General features: G+C 36.7%; 2 protein-coding genes across 3 annotated transcripts; one reads left to right on the top strand and one right to left on the bottom strand.

The window, feature by feature from the left end:
• The first annotated feature begins 418 nt into the window (after positions 1-418).
• Positions 419-3,407, top strand: LOC307140141 (transmembrane protein 179). The gene is made up of 4 exons (XM_079839393.1): positions 419-1,385; positions 1,923-2,060; positions 2,169-2,247; positions 2,350-3,407. The coding sequence occupies exons 1-4, from the start codon at positions 1,063-1,065 to the stop codon at positions 2,554-2,556; spliced, it is 747 nt and encodes a 248-aa protein (XP_079695519.1). The 5' UTR covers positions 419-1,062; the 3' UTR covers positions 2,557-3,407.
• An 86-nt stretch (positions 3,408-3,493) lies between these two features.
• On the bottom strand, positions 3,494-15,756 carry sfxn5b (sideroflexin 5b). 2 transcript variants are annotated; one of them, XM_079839391.1, is made up of 14 exons: positions 15,588-15,756; positions 12,764-12,832; positions 12,489-12,566; positions 12,370-12,396; positions 12,246-12,300; positions 8,850-8,875; positions 8,525-8,578; positions 8,250-8,306; positions 7,920-7,985; positions 5,995-6,085; positions 4,953-5,068; positions 4,687-4,772; positions 4,376-4,493; positions 3,494-4,218 (listed from the first exon to the last, which is right to left on the bottom strand). In XM_079839391.1, exons 1-14 carry the CDS (start codon positions 15,642-15,644, stop codon positions 4,141-4,143), a joined length of 978 nt encoding a protein of 325 aa, XP_079695517.1. In that variant the 5' UTR covers positions 15,645-15,756; the 3' UTR covers positions 3,494-4,140. The 2 variants fall into 2 exon arrangements, with proteins under 2 accessions (XP_079695517.1, XP_079695518.1); XM_079839392.1 differs by lacking the exon at positions 15,588-15,756 and adding an exon at positions 13,038-13,104.
• Positions 15,757-16,732: the final 976 nt, after the last annotated feature.

The following is a 16,732-nucleotide window of genomic DNA, read 5'->3' as shown; positions in this document are numbered from 1 at the left end:
AAATAAGGCTAATGACACAGAAATGACACTGTACAGAAAATTAAAGAGCATCAACACATAACAAGGGGGCAAAAAAATCTCAATAGTTACACCACTATCTTGGCCTATTGTTTCAGGAATCCGCTGCATAATTGTTAAATAAGAGATTTGAGAAGCGAGTCTGTTTCAACTAAAAAATGTGAGAGGAAGTGAATTTGAACATTTCTGTTTATGGAGAAAAATAAAATCAAACAAAACAAAGAAAGTGAAGATATATTCCACTTGTTGGAAGCAGTAATATCAAAATATATTTTTTAGGAGTAATGAGGCTACTATATCATAAACTAACACAACCGTTTGTATAACTAGAACGATTTCAAGTATTTGCAAATGATTTACATTATTAAATCAATAACTCAAAATGTCATGCGTCTCTACCAGTACAAATTTGTTGCATCAAATGTCAGCTTTTCGTTGAATTTCTTTTAAAAGCTGGTTGGTGTAAACTTGTAATTTTTGGATTATAAAGTGGGTCTGCATAAACGCCAGACCACCGTAGACGTTTCCATTGGTGGTAAGGTAACAACAACCTAGTGGGACGTTTGATTTAGAGACAACCTTTGCATGACGAATGACCCATTTTCGTGTCTGTCTGTAATCGGCCTTACATAACGCAGCGCTGATCCACTGACCGAATTAAACTTTAGGGGTGTGGCGCTGAGTGGCGCTGCCTTTGTCGTGGAAAACCCTCAACACTCACTTTCGCTGACATTTGTAAATATACAGTTGAATTAAACCAATTAAACACATATAATAGGATATAAAACAAATTGCAGCTCTATATTCGCGCGTACGTGCAGATCGTGCGTCAGCGTCACGCGCTGTCCAAAGTCAGAGATTAGAGCTGAACCGTTGTGTAAGCGTCCCGCCGCCGGAGGGGAGGAGTCCAGACACAAACACACTGGCTGTAAAATTCCACTGTATTTATAGTTTATATTTACTGTCGAAAACAATCATCGAGATTCCTACAGGTAAGCCACACTCCTCTAACGTTACCCACAGGCTAAACTAATTTTCGAGTACATGGAGCTGGATCGGCGACTCTTGCTGGCTCACTGCGCCGCCCACACCCTGTCCGTTATTGCTGGACTCTTGGTGGTCGTACCGCTCGCCCTAAACGGGTCCGCTTTCAAGGGAAGGTGCGCGCTGTTTAGTCAAGGCTTCTGGAGGACGGAGAACCTCACGGTGGGCGAAGGAGAGTCCAAAGCGGTCACTCATCTGGTGGTCCAACAATGGGGTCCACTGTCCGCCTGCCAGTTCGCCACATTTGTCGGTGTGTTTACAGTGCTGTACGGGGCAGTCCAGGGCTGGAGGAGCCTTTTCTACCTCCATCGGCGACATGACGAGTGAGTGTTCATGTGGCTTTTAAAACATTAAAATAAATTACATATCTATATAACAGTAGAAACTTGAAGCGGCATTAAATTATTGTTATATCAATTTGTTATAGCAAAACAATATCGTATTCAATATACTCTATATTAAATTAAATAATATCATGTTCAATGTAATATAATTATAATTATTTGGTAACACTTTACAATAAGGTTTCATTTGTTAACATTATGCTGTAGAAGTACAGTTCTTCAGTCCATGTTAACTAATGTAGTTAACTAATGAAACCTTACTGTAAAGTGTTACACTTATGTTAAATATTTATGAAATATATAAATAATTATGTAAAAAAACTATTTTAAAATATTTAATAATTATAAATGCTATTTAATATTTGTTCAATATCTTGAAATTGAATATATAATATACATAATATAGAATTAAAAATATGTATTATTATAATACATTTAGAACAAATGTATCTTATTTGTATCAGGAACTAAACGGTGTTATCCATTGGTTCTTAGTTTCACTTTTTTTTCTTGCAGCACGCTGTTCTCCGCCTTCCTCACGCTGCTGCTGAGTCTATGTGTCCTGTTCCTCTCCGGAGGGGCCAGTGTCACTCTCACTTTGGGTCTGGTGTCCTGGTGCAACACCGTTACGGATCATAACACCAGACCCTACAGGTACACAAAGCTTTACATCTACAAGCTAATGTCAAGTTTATGAATAGATTAAATGGCCACATAATGTTTTTACTTAGTAAAGTATTTAATGATTCTCTTTCTCTGCAGTTGTGCGGAGTCACAATCTGTTCCTCTATATCTGGACGTTGAGACATCCTCTTTCTACTCCGAGCTCAATTGTGCGCAGGTAAAGAAGCAATTGAGTGCAAGTGACTTCGGTCTGAGATCTGTGTCGAACATGCATATTTTACATGTTCATGAATTATCCTTAGCGCGTCTCTCTTTGCAGATCTCTCTGTGGTGTGTAACAACTCTATGGTTGGCTCACTCGATTTTGTCCTTCCTGAGGCTCTACCATTCCCACAGTCAGCAGATCAGCGGACCATGTTTATCCAGGGAGAAGGAACTCCTCCTGGGCCAAACCCAAGCGGGATGTCCCATTCATCATCCACATCCACACTCGCCCCCTTCACACACTCCCAGTGTTTTTATTTAGCCATAGTGTTCATAGAAGTTGCACTTTGAGGCTGATCTAAGGCCAGTTTTATTGATTGGAAAGGAACAACAAAATTGGCCCAAGATTAGCGTAAAAGGGAATTAACTTCTAATCTAAGCTGTCAGTCCCCACACTTCTCATGCATGTTACATGTTAGAAATAATCTCAGTCATCCGAATTATCCTGGGTATCATTTATTTGTTACTTTTTATTCACTTGTTGTGTCATGTAGTTTGTAGTGCTTACATTGAGGTAAAATGTTCTGTGCACACCCATTTATAACTTTGCCATAACGGATGTCAAAGGTCCTCAAATAGATATATGATATATATTGCACTAATAATGCATCGCTCTTGCATATGCAAGATGTTGTTTTACGTTGTATGTTCAACCATATAATGTGAATTTTAAGTGAATGGGAAGGAAGGACTAGCCCATTGCATGTGCTCAAGTCAGACCCATGCTTGTTTTGTACTGTGAACGTATACGTGTACGGCGTGACTTTTTTGCATACTGAATGGTACTGTTACTCAAGCCAGACGTTCTTTTTCTAAGCTGATGAAGGTTTTTTATATGAAGCTGTTTGTGTTGATGCAAACTCCTAGTTCAAAATCCACAATTCGGAGGATAAGCTGGAAAAACATGAGATGGAATGTCAAGAATGTTGCTCATCCTTTTTGAATCCTGAACTTTTGACTAGGAGGATTGTTGTGAAACACCAACAGCTGAATAAGAAACAGGAGGGAGTGAGAAATGTCCATTTATGGCCTGGAAATGTGATTATTTGATGCGTGTGTTTTATACTGATGTCCTGTTTATCTTTGAACTCAAGTAAAGGTTATACTACGTGGTGTCTTGATATTAAGCCAATTTTGTTTAACAAAAAAGAAAAAGTAAAATTATATATATAAACTCTTATGGAAAAATGAAAGGTAAATGCAAACAAAGAATATATTTATAAAAACTACATTATTAAACAAAATAATTCAATGTCAATACCTAACTATAAAACAAATCCAATGTTTAAATAGACCACATAGTAAAATTTTCAAACATAATTGTGTTAATATTGCAATATATATAGTTTTAAAATGGTAATACTTAAGGACTAAAACCCTGTACATGTACACATAAAACCAACAAAAAATAAACATTATTTCGCAAGGTTTTGGAAAATATTAAGCGTGACATGCAAATAAACAGTTAATTACAGTTACATGTTCATTAAAGTGCATTCACTGACCATATTATACCAACAGAATGATTATAAATTTAAAGCTGCACTTACCTACTCTCTTAGTATTCACAATTAGTTTTATCAACATTAATATATAACATTTTTATATGACAAAATCGTTTAATATAAGGCCTTTTTTCCTCCCTGTCATAGTTGTCAGTAAAACGGTAAATACTGTAATTATTACTTCATCAATAGTTCTATAAAAACTGATAAAAACTGGCTCAGCAGTTAAGGAAAGGGTTACTATTGCTCAGAATGCTTTTTCCTCCTCAATACTGTTTGCACCGGTTATGCTACACATCCTTGGCAATCTCAGACAGCTGATTAAACTTCTCTCTCGTTCATCACAGTCCCTTGTTGTATGTCAGCACCTTGCAATCTGTTGCCATGGCAATTTCCGGCTCAAGGTGAGATGCCTCGATCTGTGAGGAGCAAAGAATGATTAGCAAGCAATTCCCTGCTAAAATATTTATTATTCAGAGCACACACACAAGAAAAGATTAATGGCAAGAGGTCGACAGACGAAATTAAACCTGCTGCAGCAATTGTGGGGAAGTGATGCAGGTGTTGCTGCAGTACCTCAGACATCTGTGGGAAGAGGCTGATAGCCAGTGGCAAGGACAGACCAAAGACGGCCAGACACACTAAACTGTGCACAGGCAGCATCATCCTGCGATGGGCCTGCATCAGAGGAAGCCTGGTGGAGGACAGTGAGAACACACTCTCATGACTCTCTATTAAACAATCATTTCATGATCATTTATTACAAATTATCATATATTATTAATTATAATTATTTATATAATAAGATATACTATTTATAATGAATAACAATTACTTCCTGTTCAGAGTAGAATTGAAATGCAACTGAAGCAAAAGTAGTTTCATACTTTTCTAAGAAGGCCATTATGATTGGTGGAAGGACAAAGATTGGCAGCGGTAAAGCTACACGCGTCAGTGCCGTCTCTATCAGTGCCTGATTAAAAAAAAAAGGACATTTACCTTTAAAAATTCATGTAACAGTGTAACATGGTTTGTAAGAATAAAAATATGTCTCAAAATGTTGACTAGCTTTACTTGAAAATAAAACACCACTGACAAAATTCGACAAACAAATCGAAGTGGGCTGTCACAACTGTATAACTAACATACGCACATGTTTGGCAGCTATCCGTGAGGATCCCACTACATTCCCATTGCTGTCCAACACATCTATTCCCTCAGACAGCTCATTGTGTCTCATTAGAGCCACGTTACAGATGTTCGCACTGGCTGAGAAGTAAAACATACACAGATCTTAAATGATGACCATCCCTGCTAAACAAAACCATGACATCCCGTTTCTGTGAAAGGAGATTTGTTAATCTTGGTATAATCTCCATTTTTCTGTTATTTTAAGAATTCCTAGTTGATTCGGGAAGGTACTTGAGTAAAATATACACTACCGTTTAAAACTTTGGGGACAGTAGGATTTATTTTTCCTTTTTTTCAGCAAAGTCAAATTGATTAAAAGTAACAGTAGAGATTCATAATGTTACAATATATATATATATATATATTTCAATTAAAATGTTCTTTTGAACTTTCTATTGATCAAAGAATCGGTAAAGCTTTATTTTACAGTGTTCTTGTTACATATGTTACATGTACTTACCATAGTAATAACAGTAAATGATGCACAATTACATGCAACTAACCATCAACCAAACACTAATCCTATAGTAAGTACATGTTGTTAATTAATATTACTCAGTACTTAAATATATAACTACATTGTAACAATGACACCTTAAATGAAGTGCCCAAAAAATCCTTAAACAATGTATCACGGTTTACACGAAAATATTAAGCAGCACTGTTTTCAACATTGATAATAAAAATAAATTTTCCTTGAGTAGTTTCTGAAGGATCATGTGACACTGAAGACTGGAGTAATGATGCTGAAAATTATTATTTTAAAATATTTGACAATGGAAAAGTTATTTTACATTGTAATCATATTTCACAATATTACTGTTTTCACTGTATTTTTGATCAAATAAATTCAGCCTTGATGCGCATAAGAGAATTCTTTTAAAAACATTACGCAAAGTATTTGTCATGCTTTCTTACTGACAGCAGGGGGAGCTTTATGCAATGCAGAGTGGAGGACTCAGTGCTGAGTAAAGCAAAATTGTAGATCTATAATAAGGACATACCAACAGCAGGGAAGGGGATAAATCTCTGTATCAACAGTCTGGTGGCAGGGTTAAATTTGCTGGACTTCTGGATTAGTACATTCAGACCCACCTATAAGAGTCATTACATTACATTACATTAACATGTAAAACTGTACAACAGTAGTTATCAAGGTGTTATGTTATGGTATAGTATAGTATACTAGAACACTACTACCAATAAAGAGGCATTAAATATTTTTAGAATCATAAATACATTTTCTTAAACATTATTTTATTTTAAATAGCATTTTAAAAGGGCAAACATTGATACACAGCTCATTTAGAACTCCACAATGATAAACATGTACATTTTAGTGCTGGGGAAAAAATAATAGTGATTAATCACATCGAATATATACACACACACACACACACACACACACACACACACACACACACACACACACACACACACACACACACACACACACACACACACACACACACACACACACACACACACACACACACACACACACACACACACACACACACACACACACAGGCAAGAAAAAGTATGTGAACCGCTTGCAGAATCTGTGAAAATGTGAATAATTTTAACCAAAAAGAGATCATACAAAAAGCATGTTATTTTTTATTTACTACTGTCCTGAATAAGATATTTTACATAAAAAACGTTTACATATAGTCCACAAGAAAAATAAATGATTCGATTAAAATAACCCTGTTCAAAAGTTTATGAACCATTAATTCTCAATACTGTGTGTCGTTCCCTGGATGATCCACGGCTGTTTTTTTGTTTTGTGATGGTTGTTCATGAGTCCCTTGTTTGTCCTGAACAGTTAAACTCCCCAACGTTCTTCAGAAAAATCCTCCAGCTCCTGCACATTCTTCAGTTTTCCAGCATCTTTTGCATAGTTGAACCCTCTCCAGCAGGGACTGTATGATTTTGAGATCCATCTTTTCACACTGAGGATAATTGAGGGACTCAAACACAACTACTAAAAAAGGTTGAAACATTCACTGATGCTCCAGGAGGAAAGACGATGAATTAAGAGCTGGGGGGTGAAAACGTATTGAATTTGAAGATCAAGGTAAATTGTATTCAATTTGTCTTCTGGAAAACATGCAAGTATCTTCTGTTGCTTCTAAAGGGCAGTACTAGATAAAAAAATAAAATATATATATTTAAACAAAAAAGAAACATTTGGACATCTTCATCCTGCTCAAAAGTTTTCACCCCCAGCTCGTAATGCATTGTGTTTCCTTCTGGAGCATCAGTGAATGTATCCTTTTTTTTTTTTAGTAGTTGTGTTTGAGTCCCTCAATCGTCCTCAGTGTAAAAAGATGGATCTCAAAATCATACAGTCCCTGCTGGAGACTATGCAATTCAACTATGCAAAAGAGGCTGGAAAACTGAAGAATGTGAAGGAGCTGGAGGATTTTTCTGAAGAACATTGAGCAGTTTAACTGCTCAGGACAAACAAGGGACTCATGAACAACCATCACAAAACACAAAAAAACAGCCGTGGATCATCCAGGGAACGACACACAGTATTGAGAATTAATGGTTCATAAACTTTTGAACGGGGTTATTTTAATAAATTCTGCTATTTTTTGGTCTTGTGGACTATATGTAAACATTTTTTATGTAAAATATCTTATTCAGGACAGTAGTAAATAAAAAATAATTTTTTTCCCCTCACAGATTCTGCAAGCGGTTCACATACTTTTTCTTGCCACTGTATATATTTAAGAAATTGTGCATGTATATACTGAATTATATTTATATATAAGATAAATTATATATATTTTAATAAAAAAATATATATATTTAAAAATATATACATTCATGTGTGTGTATTTATATTTTGAATGTGATTAATCATTATTAATTTTCCCCAAGCACTAGTATATTTACATTACAAATGTAAATCACGTACTGCAATTGAAACGGCACTGGTGACAGCTCCCAGGTATCCCTGAATAAACTTTGAGGTTGGTGTTGGCTAAAGATGACATAGGGGGAAAAACAATCATCAACATCCATGTTCAGCAAATGTTCCACAGACTGCTGTGCAATGAAAAAAATACTCTGAGGTTTTGAACCACAGTCAGATGCAGAACAGACGTCTGGCCCTCAGGACACAACAATGATCATTCAAATGGAATCGAGAAGAAGAAACGCTTCACTGAATGACCATCTGCAAAGGCATTGCAATAGTTAGACCTCAATAACCTGACCTCAATTACAAGACCATTTCAGACCGTACCTTTGTGGCATTGCGGTTGGAGAAGTTCACGCAGGCATTGTGACTCTGGTTGAGCCACTGCAGGAGAGAAATTCTGGATTAGCTTGACACATCAACTATTGGTGGATGAAAAGGTTTTATTTTCTGTGAAGTCAGCTTCTGGTAAAAGTCAGATATATAAAGGAAATCTGATTAAATAGGACTACTTTAGACTAATGACACATTTCTAAGTGCAGAGCCAGCTTTTATGCTTCCTGGCATTGAAGGGCTCAAATGATGGGAACAAGTCACTTTACCTGCCAGAAAACAGTAGAGGCCAAAGTCTGGTTTGGAAGGAGAAGACCAACAACCTGCAAGAGAATCAGTTAAGGATAATTTAACAGTTCATGTTAACAATGTAGTATACAGCCACACGCTGGTTAATCATTTACACCTATTAGAAACAAAGGTTAGACTTTAGAAACTCAATACAGGTTCAAACACCTCTCATGCTTAGAAGATTAAGATATGTCAACACTGGCACAAGTCTACTGATTGGCTTCTTTCTCTCATATTTGCTCCGTCTGTGTGACCTTTCATATGTATTTAGATTTTTTTTTTACAAGCAAACTGAAGACTTACGATTGGTGTTCCAAATGGCACATAGCCTGTGAATTGCATCCAGACAAGAAAAAGAGCAACAACAAATCAGAACAGAGTAAAAATAACCTCTATGGCTGTCTTCACTTAATTAAACATTTATTACTTTAATTTTAAACAGTGTTATTATGGTGCAGTTGTATTATTAGATGTACGGCGTGACTGAAGTGCTGCACACATGCATAACAGCATTGGGCTGTAGACATCCAGAACAACATTTATAATGGTTATACATCTTAACTGATTTTCTTAATCTTGCTAAAGCCATGATTCCATTAAAATAATAGACAACAATAGACAAGCAAATATGATTTCTACTTAATTACAATGGAGGTGACAATATACTGCAATTTAAAATAACTTTATTTTAACATATATCTTAAAAATTACATTTATTTTTAAGCATCATGACTCATTACTCAGGCTTCAGTGTCACATGATCTTCAGAAATTGTACTAATATGCTGATTTGGTCCTTAAAGGGATAGTTTACCCAAAAATGAAAATTAACCCATGATTTACTCACTCTCAAGCCATCCTAGGGATATATATATATATCATTCTTCTTTTAGACGAATACAATCATAGTTACAATATATTAACCCTTAAATGTATACCTCACTAGCCTAGAAATCTAGACGCACTCTAGCGGCAGCAAATGTAATTTGCAGCCAGGGTCGTCTAGCAACTCTCTGTTGGCTTGCGAGCTGGAAAAATAAAACTCTGATCTGGGCCAATCACATCGTGTATAGAGTCGGTGGGCGGGCTTAACATAATGGCGACAGAGTTGCTGCGGTTCCGCGTGCTACTTGTAAACAAAGAAGCTGGCGAACAGCTAGCCTGGCTCCGCCCTCCTACGTACTTCCGCTCAATTTTCATTTTCCTTCAGTACTCCGTCTGGGATTGCAGTATATTCTTAGGTTTTCTCCAAACAAATTTTTACCGGTCCAATCAGTGAACAGAGGGAGTGGCTGAGAACGATGACGCTGATGTCGTGCGCTAGTTTGAGTTGTAGTTCAGTAATGGTGGCGGAGGAAAGATGCGAGCGAAGCCATTCATTCCGTTGTGGCACTGCGACCGAATATCCAGAAGTTAAAGCCTTTCCAGCTCGCTCCGTTAGTGGTGAAGGAGTTGACTGAAGCCCTATTCGGACGGTAATTGTTTCTCGTGGGGTCAGTGATTTTATTGCCGTCCGTCTCCCACCACCCGTGTAAAAACCCCCGGCCTAATTACCTACTGTTTTTGACAAACACCAAAGTCGTGTGGTAATTGAATTGCTTTCCGAATCCACATCTCTGAATTTTCAAGAATATATCCCTTAAAAATTCACTGTTTATATCCTTTTTGACGACTGCAGAGCACCGTACAGTTGCGCTTCGCTGTAATTTGGATGCATTTCTAGACTTATATTTCTTTAAATGCTGGCAAGTATTTACAAGAGCAATATATTTCATCACCGCTCAAAAAATAAAAGAAGAAAAGCACGTAAACATTTGAATTGGGCCGTTATTTACGGTAGCATTTTTTCTTATCATACCAAGCATATGACATTTTATTTACAGCAATCATGTTATGGACCACGTGAGCAGTGCGTTCCCGATCACAAAACTCTCCCCTCCACTGTGAATAAATCACAATCCGAATGCACAAGTTTTAGGTTTTATCACTGAGGTGGCATGCACAATCTGCACAGTTATTTTCACGGATTTCCATGTGATTCCTATAGCGATTGGTTATGGCAGATCCAGAGTGGCTCTTGGCATATCCAATAGTTTTAAACTTCAACAGAGTACCCGCCTTCAAGGAAGTAAACGCTTGTCAATGGAGAGTGGCCAGACTCTCCAAGTACTCTCTCTCTCTGTACAAATGAAATGTACAAGTCTGGTAAGACCAGGCTAGCGAACAGCGGCTTTGGCCGCGACTCTGGAAGCTTTTCTTTGAGAAAAGAACAAAGAACGGCACTGAAGTCATTCTTAAGAAAGGAATATGTGTTCAGAGTTTTGCTGACCAGATACGCCGAAAGTTTAATCTATCAACTAGCTCCGTTTCCCCTTCTTCGTTCCCTTCTGGTTGGTTGTAGCGCTATCCTATTGTGTGCAGAGGGAATTTGAAAGACAACCGTTTATCCCGCCCCTCGGATTGAGCCCTGCCAATGGAGAGTTCCCAGACCCAACATCTTGATGTGGGTCTGGCCTTTCAGGCTAATACCTTACATCATTCACTACCCTCCTCCTCATGCATTTTTAAAAAAAGTTAGACATCCTCCTTAGTATTCCTCAATCATTCACTATAAACAATATAACAAGAAAAAAAGATAAAAGAATGCCTGTTTTTCCATTTTTTTTGTTGTAAACATTTTATAGGGTCGCTAATGACCCGAGGTGTGTAAGAGTGTACTTACATTTTTTATTGAACAACAATAATTGAATCTTTAATGACTGAATAAGTGCAATTCACCTTAAGTTATTAAACGTAATTTCGGGAGGAGTACGCCCATCTAATCTTCTAATTAATACCAAGGTATAAAATCAGCAGCTTACCTCTTCCTGTTGCTAGTTCTTGCAGCATCCCCCTCCTGCCCTGCTCCTCCTTTTTGTACAATTTTGCCTGTTATAGGGGGGCAATCGGAGCTCGGGTATAATATCCTCTCCGAGCCCCTCTATAGCAGACATCAAGCCAAATCTGTTTACCACTTTCACTAAGATTATATGGGCACACAAACTCGTGAAAGGCCTTCTGACGCCAATCGATGCGTTTGAGTAAGAAAAATCTCCATATTTAAAACTTTTTAAAGTAAAATATCCACCAAAAACCATATTCAACCGCCTCAAAACGCTTACGCAATGTCCCGTCATTACCTTTTTCCGTAAGTTGAATACGGAAGGCGGTCTGGAGGAAACTAGATATTTTACTTTACAACGTGTTAAATATGGACATTTTTCTTACACAAACGCAGCGCTTCACTTCAGAAGGCCTTTATTAACTCCCCGGAGCCATGTGGATTACTTTTATAATGGATTTACTTTTTTGGGCTTCAAATTTTGGGCTCCCATTCGCTGCCATTATAAAGCTTAGATTAGCCAGGACATGTCAATATAACTCTGATTGTATTCGGCTGAAAAAAGAATGTCATATATATATATATACCTAGGATGGCTTGAGGGTGAGGGTAATTTTCATTTTTGGGTGAACTATCCCTTTAAGAAACATTTCTTCATCCGTGTTGAAAACAGTTGTGCTGCTTAATATATTTGAGGAAATAGTTTTTTTTTTTTTTTTGATGAATAGTCAGTATTTATTTGATTTTTTTTGGTGTGTGTGAAACGCAAGGCCCAGTATGAAAGGATTTAAATTCTCTGGACTCCTCATTTGCTCTTACCTGACATGCGGAAAGGCATGAAGATTTTTTCACCGGTGTCAGGGTGAATGATGGCCTGAAAGGAGATGAGTAAGTGACTGTAATTCTAACCATCATTTAAAAGTGAAAGTGAACCATGTCTCACCTGCTTCACCTTCTGAGCCTCCCAGAGCTGAACATAGAATACAAGCAGTTATAAAACACTGCAGCACAAATAGGCCAAACCAATACATATGATATCCGTCGAAACATCCGAGACATCACCTGGTGATCTGTTATTCCTGAAGGAAGATTCCCTTGCTTGAAATCATCCAAGAGTTTGATACATTCTTTTAAACGACTCTATAGAGATGAAAGAGAAATCCGAAAGGATTATGACTATAGTAGACTTATCCAGAATCAATAATTAGCCAAGAATCAGCATTCATTCTTCATATCTGTGATTTAATTATAGTATATTACATAAACAATGAGTTACACTCAATTTTTTATTCTTCTTATTCACTTTAATTACCATAACACAGACAAGATTTCCATACCTCCGTCACAAACAGAGTCGAAGGGTCAATGATGTCAATGAAATGTCTCAACCTGCCGAGAAATGTGCTCTGAGGAAGAAAAACATTCCTTTAGTTTAACAAACTTACATTGTCAGCCAGAACATAAAGAATCGATGCAAACAGGACAACCTGCTGACAGCACAAGCTAAAAAATGATTAAAACTGGCTGCTTGTGCCTTAAATTGTCAAGAGACTGTATTCTAATTTTAGTAGAGTTAGACTGAAATATTTAAGGGATGTAATGACAACGCACTGACAGTTTGTGCAGAGTGAGCTCAAAAGGAGCGACGAATGCCTACATCAACATTCCCACTGTCTCTGATTCCCGGGCAGCAATGCAAGCGGTTTTCTGAGAGCTGAGAACTGTTTCAGAGGCCCGATGGTTGAGCATGCCAAGGGTTTATTTGGCAAAGAACACAGAGTAAAAAAAAAAAAAGAAGCCTCAATCAACTGCTTCTAAATGATTTATCCAGAGAATAGGGCTTCTGTGTGGCACATCTCACTAGTCTTTGTAGCTGAAATCCATTTTATCAAACAATATGGGGGGAAGAGAGCAAAAAAAGAAATAAAAATCTGCTGATCTGACTGGGCTTGGCTAATAACGTTATTTTGGGCTATAGACACTTGCTTCAAAGCTGTTGCGGAGAGCTATGCGAGCGCATGTCTGCTGGAGAAGACTTGTTAATTATGCATGTGTTTCTGCTCCCCAGAGAATATGCAACACAGTTAGCAGAGATGGAGCAGGAAGAAAACATACACCCATGCAGCTGCATTGATTTCACCTAAAAGCAGCAGCAATAAAAAAAGATCACTGTCTGCATTAATGCACATGCGCTGGATTTTGCCCATAAAAACCAATTCGACGTTGATGAGAGGCACAAATCTAATGAATACTCAGTGGAGCTTTCTTAGGCAAAAGACTGTATATTACCATATGTATTTTCAGGGATCTTTTGTTTAGAAGTATTCCCTGTAGACCCAAAGCAGACTCATTTGGGCAGCAAATGGCATGATAATCAAATGAAACTCATGATTGCACCAAAATAAACACTGACCCAAGTATTTTATTGAGGTGAATTCAGAGAACATAACCGGCAGATTAACAAAGGGAAGGGAAATAATACCCTTACCATCCTGCCCTCTATTGAACAATGTGAAAGTAAGGTTTTCTTAGATTAATAGCAGTGCATTTCAAACAATTCATCATGTCTAGCTATAAAAGTGTGAACTTTCCCCAAACAAACCCAGAGCACAACACTGATAACTGAAATACATGTACTGATTTCAGAGCGGACCGTTAACCCATTCAGCCCCAGAGCCCATTTCAGTGAAGAACCGGAAAAATAACCACACAGTATTTGTAATGTAATGCACATTGTAACAGGAAACAGTTGTATTGTATACTATACTGCAAATGTGATGTGATTTCAGTAATAATCAACTACACATTATTTTATTTGTTTTACATAATTTTTACACCATTACTTGCATCACTATTTTTGCATGCAAAGGAAATAGGTGCAGATAGAATTGGGTGATTGTCTCTGCCAAGAGTTTATAATATTTTATAATTTGAACATATTATAGAATATATATTATTATGTGGGACACTTAATATTCAACAACATTACTGATCTGACTGTGTTGGCGCTGTTGTATACGAACTGAACTGAGCAGGACGATCACATTTTTTTTTGTTTGTTGCAGAATTGCTTTATAGGAGGAAATTAACTAATTAAATAATTGATGATCTTTCCAACAGAACTGAATCAATACTGAACTGACTTCAGCTGAGCAAAGTAAAGGTGCTTTGAAAAAAATCTGTACTGTATAATGCACTATATGAATAGGTGACTTGACATTTATAATATATAGAAATCAATGCAAAACCAATGCAGAATTCAAGCTATTAATCTACTAATATAGATATAGGCTTTTAGAAAGTAACTTGATTTGTTTAAAAACAACCTGAACCTTTTATAATTCTGGATTAGCATATTTTATAATGGAACTTACATCAAATCCTGAGCATGACTATCCAGAAGTTGTTCAAAACCAATTAACCATTATTATAAACTATTGTTTGATTGATTATCATTTATGGCAGTATTCACAGTATGGATAAACTGGTCATGGAACGTAATTTGGGTCTGAACGGGTTAATTAGGATGACCGCGGTGTTTCCATGGAGGCAACAGGACTTAAATAGATGGTCATTCATTTGACCGACACGAGCGCGTGAAATCTCACAAACACAATTGATGAGACGATTATTTGCTAACGTTGAGCAAAAGAGGCTCCTATTTCAAAAGGCAAAACGTGAAAATCCGGTGTATAACTATATTTGTTTTACAAAGAAAATAAAACAGGGAGAGGCAGTTTTTTCCCAGCTTTCTAGAAAAATTACGAACTTTGATAATGTCCCGCGAAAACCCACGTAATGCAAACATAAAAGTGACTAGTGAATTTGTATTCAACAGCTCAAAACAAAACAATACTGTCCAAGTCATTTCCTGATTTTTGCATATAAAAAGAAAAGCTATTAGGCATGCATCTGATGTTTTAGGGTTTCTAATATAACGGTGCTACCAAAACCTCTGTTACGCTCACCACGAACAACTGCATCGGCCAACATTATTGCAAAGAAGCCATGAGCAAAACACAAAAAAGCGTGAAAAACGGGCGAATTTCGCAGTCCAGTGCTGGAGCAAAGCAAAGGTATCTGCACACATATGTTGTTTATCAACGCCCATCAAAAATGCCCAGACAAAGATGCACTTTAACATCGCGACAAACTCTTTACCTGCTCGTAACGCGGTTTTCCCAGCTGAAACACCCGACAAGACGCTGATTCCGCCATCTCAGCAGCGGTGGAGTGATGTTAAATAATAAAAAGGTCCATGAGACGGAATTTGTAAGAATAGTCAACTCGGGTACGAAACTAGTGAAGCAATGGCTCGCAGGGGTTCATGGGAAGTGTAGTTTCCTGTTGAACTCAAGACAAAGCAGAGAGAACGCATTCCCACACCCATTATAATTACGAAAGCCTGAAAGATTTACACCACAATTATTATTTTTTCTTCTCCACAGCATTTTTAGACTATCTGCTGACTTCTGACAACTTTGAAGTTGGGCAAACTAATTTGCATATCTAAAACACAACCATTGGTTGACAACAATATAGACCCTATATGTTGTTATAGTCATAAATATAATTACATTAATGATTCTGAAAGCTCATTTGGTTAAAGCCATCATTTTCCATAATTTGTTAGAATTCGTTTTTAAAAATAATATCTCAAATAATTTTAACCATTCAAAAAGATACAATTTGGAAACCTGTAATTATAAATTATGCCACCTGCTGACAGCATTTAAGATAAGAGTGTGGTTGGTTGGAGCACTGCATGTAATATAAGTAATCATTGAGAGCAGATCTAATGAATTAGCTCCAAATGTCATGCATGATGTGCATATATTACAGTTATAACCACCATAGATTTTGTGGGGGGAAATGTATTCAGAATAAGAACAATATTCAAATGATTCTTAAAATAAAATTTTTGTTTCACCTCCAGACCTATAGGACTATGTAATAAAAATGTCTCTTGAACGGCTAAAATGATTCAAGAGATTATAACCGAAGTAATTTAATAATAATAATAATAATAATAATAATAACAACAACAACAACAATTGAATAGTTGAAACCGTTCAAGAGATTTGATTATTATGGTTCATATATACTTAATTTTAACCAATTATATCATGATCATCATTCATATCAGACAAATCTATGTTGAGCCATGTATTCTATTTCTGCTTAAAATAGTATAGCCTTTTGACACTTTACCAATAAAACATAGTCATAACTATAATTAGGGAATATATTGTGACCTTAAATGTATTTTTTATTTTATTTGGGTTATCTTCATGTTTATCCCAGCA

Source organism: Gobio gobio (genome assembly GCF_949357685.1).
Source record: "Gobio gobio genome assembly, chromosome: 16".
NCBI lineage: Eukaryota > Metazoa > Chordata > Actinopteri > Cypriniformes > Gobionidae > Gobio > Gobio gobio.
Note: the sequence above shows the minus strand (reverse complement) of the source record. Positions and strands in the feature narration are given on the sequence as shown.

What these genes read in the sequence shown, in the direction of transcription:
- LOC307140141 (XM_079839393.1), top strand. Translation starts at nt 1,063, where the DNA reads ATGGAGCTGGATCGGCGACTCTTGCTGGCTCACTGCGCCGCCCACACC. An exon ending in CTCCATCGGCGACATGACGA is followed by an intron (nt 1,386 to 1,922) that starts GTGAGTGTTCAT and finishes TTTTTCTTGCAG; the next exon opens with CACGCTGTTCTCCGCCTTCC. An exon ending in CATAACACCAGACCCTACAG is followed by an intron (nt 2,061 to 2,168) that starts GTACACAAAGCT and finishes CTTTCTCTGCAG; the next exon opens with TTGTGCGGAGTCACAATCTG.
- sfxn5b (XM_079839391.1), bottom strand. Translation starts at nt 15,644, where the DNA reads ATGGCGGAATCAGCGTCTTGTCGGGTGTTTCAGCTGGGAAAACCGCGT. An exon ending in TGCCATTTGGAACACCAATC is followed by an intron (nt 8,579 to 8,849) that starts GTAAGTCTTCAG and finishes ATTCTCTTGCAG; the next exon opens with GTTGTTGGTCTTCTCCTTCC. An exon ending in TCTTCCCACAGATGTCTGAG is followed by an intron (nt 4,219 to 4,375) that starts GTACTGCAGCAA and finishes TGCTCCTCACAG; the next exon opens with ATCGAGGCATCTCACCTTGA.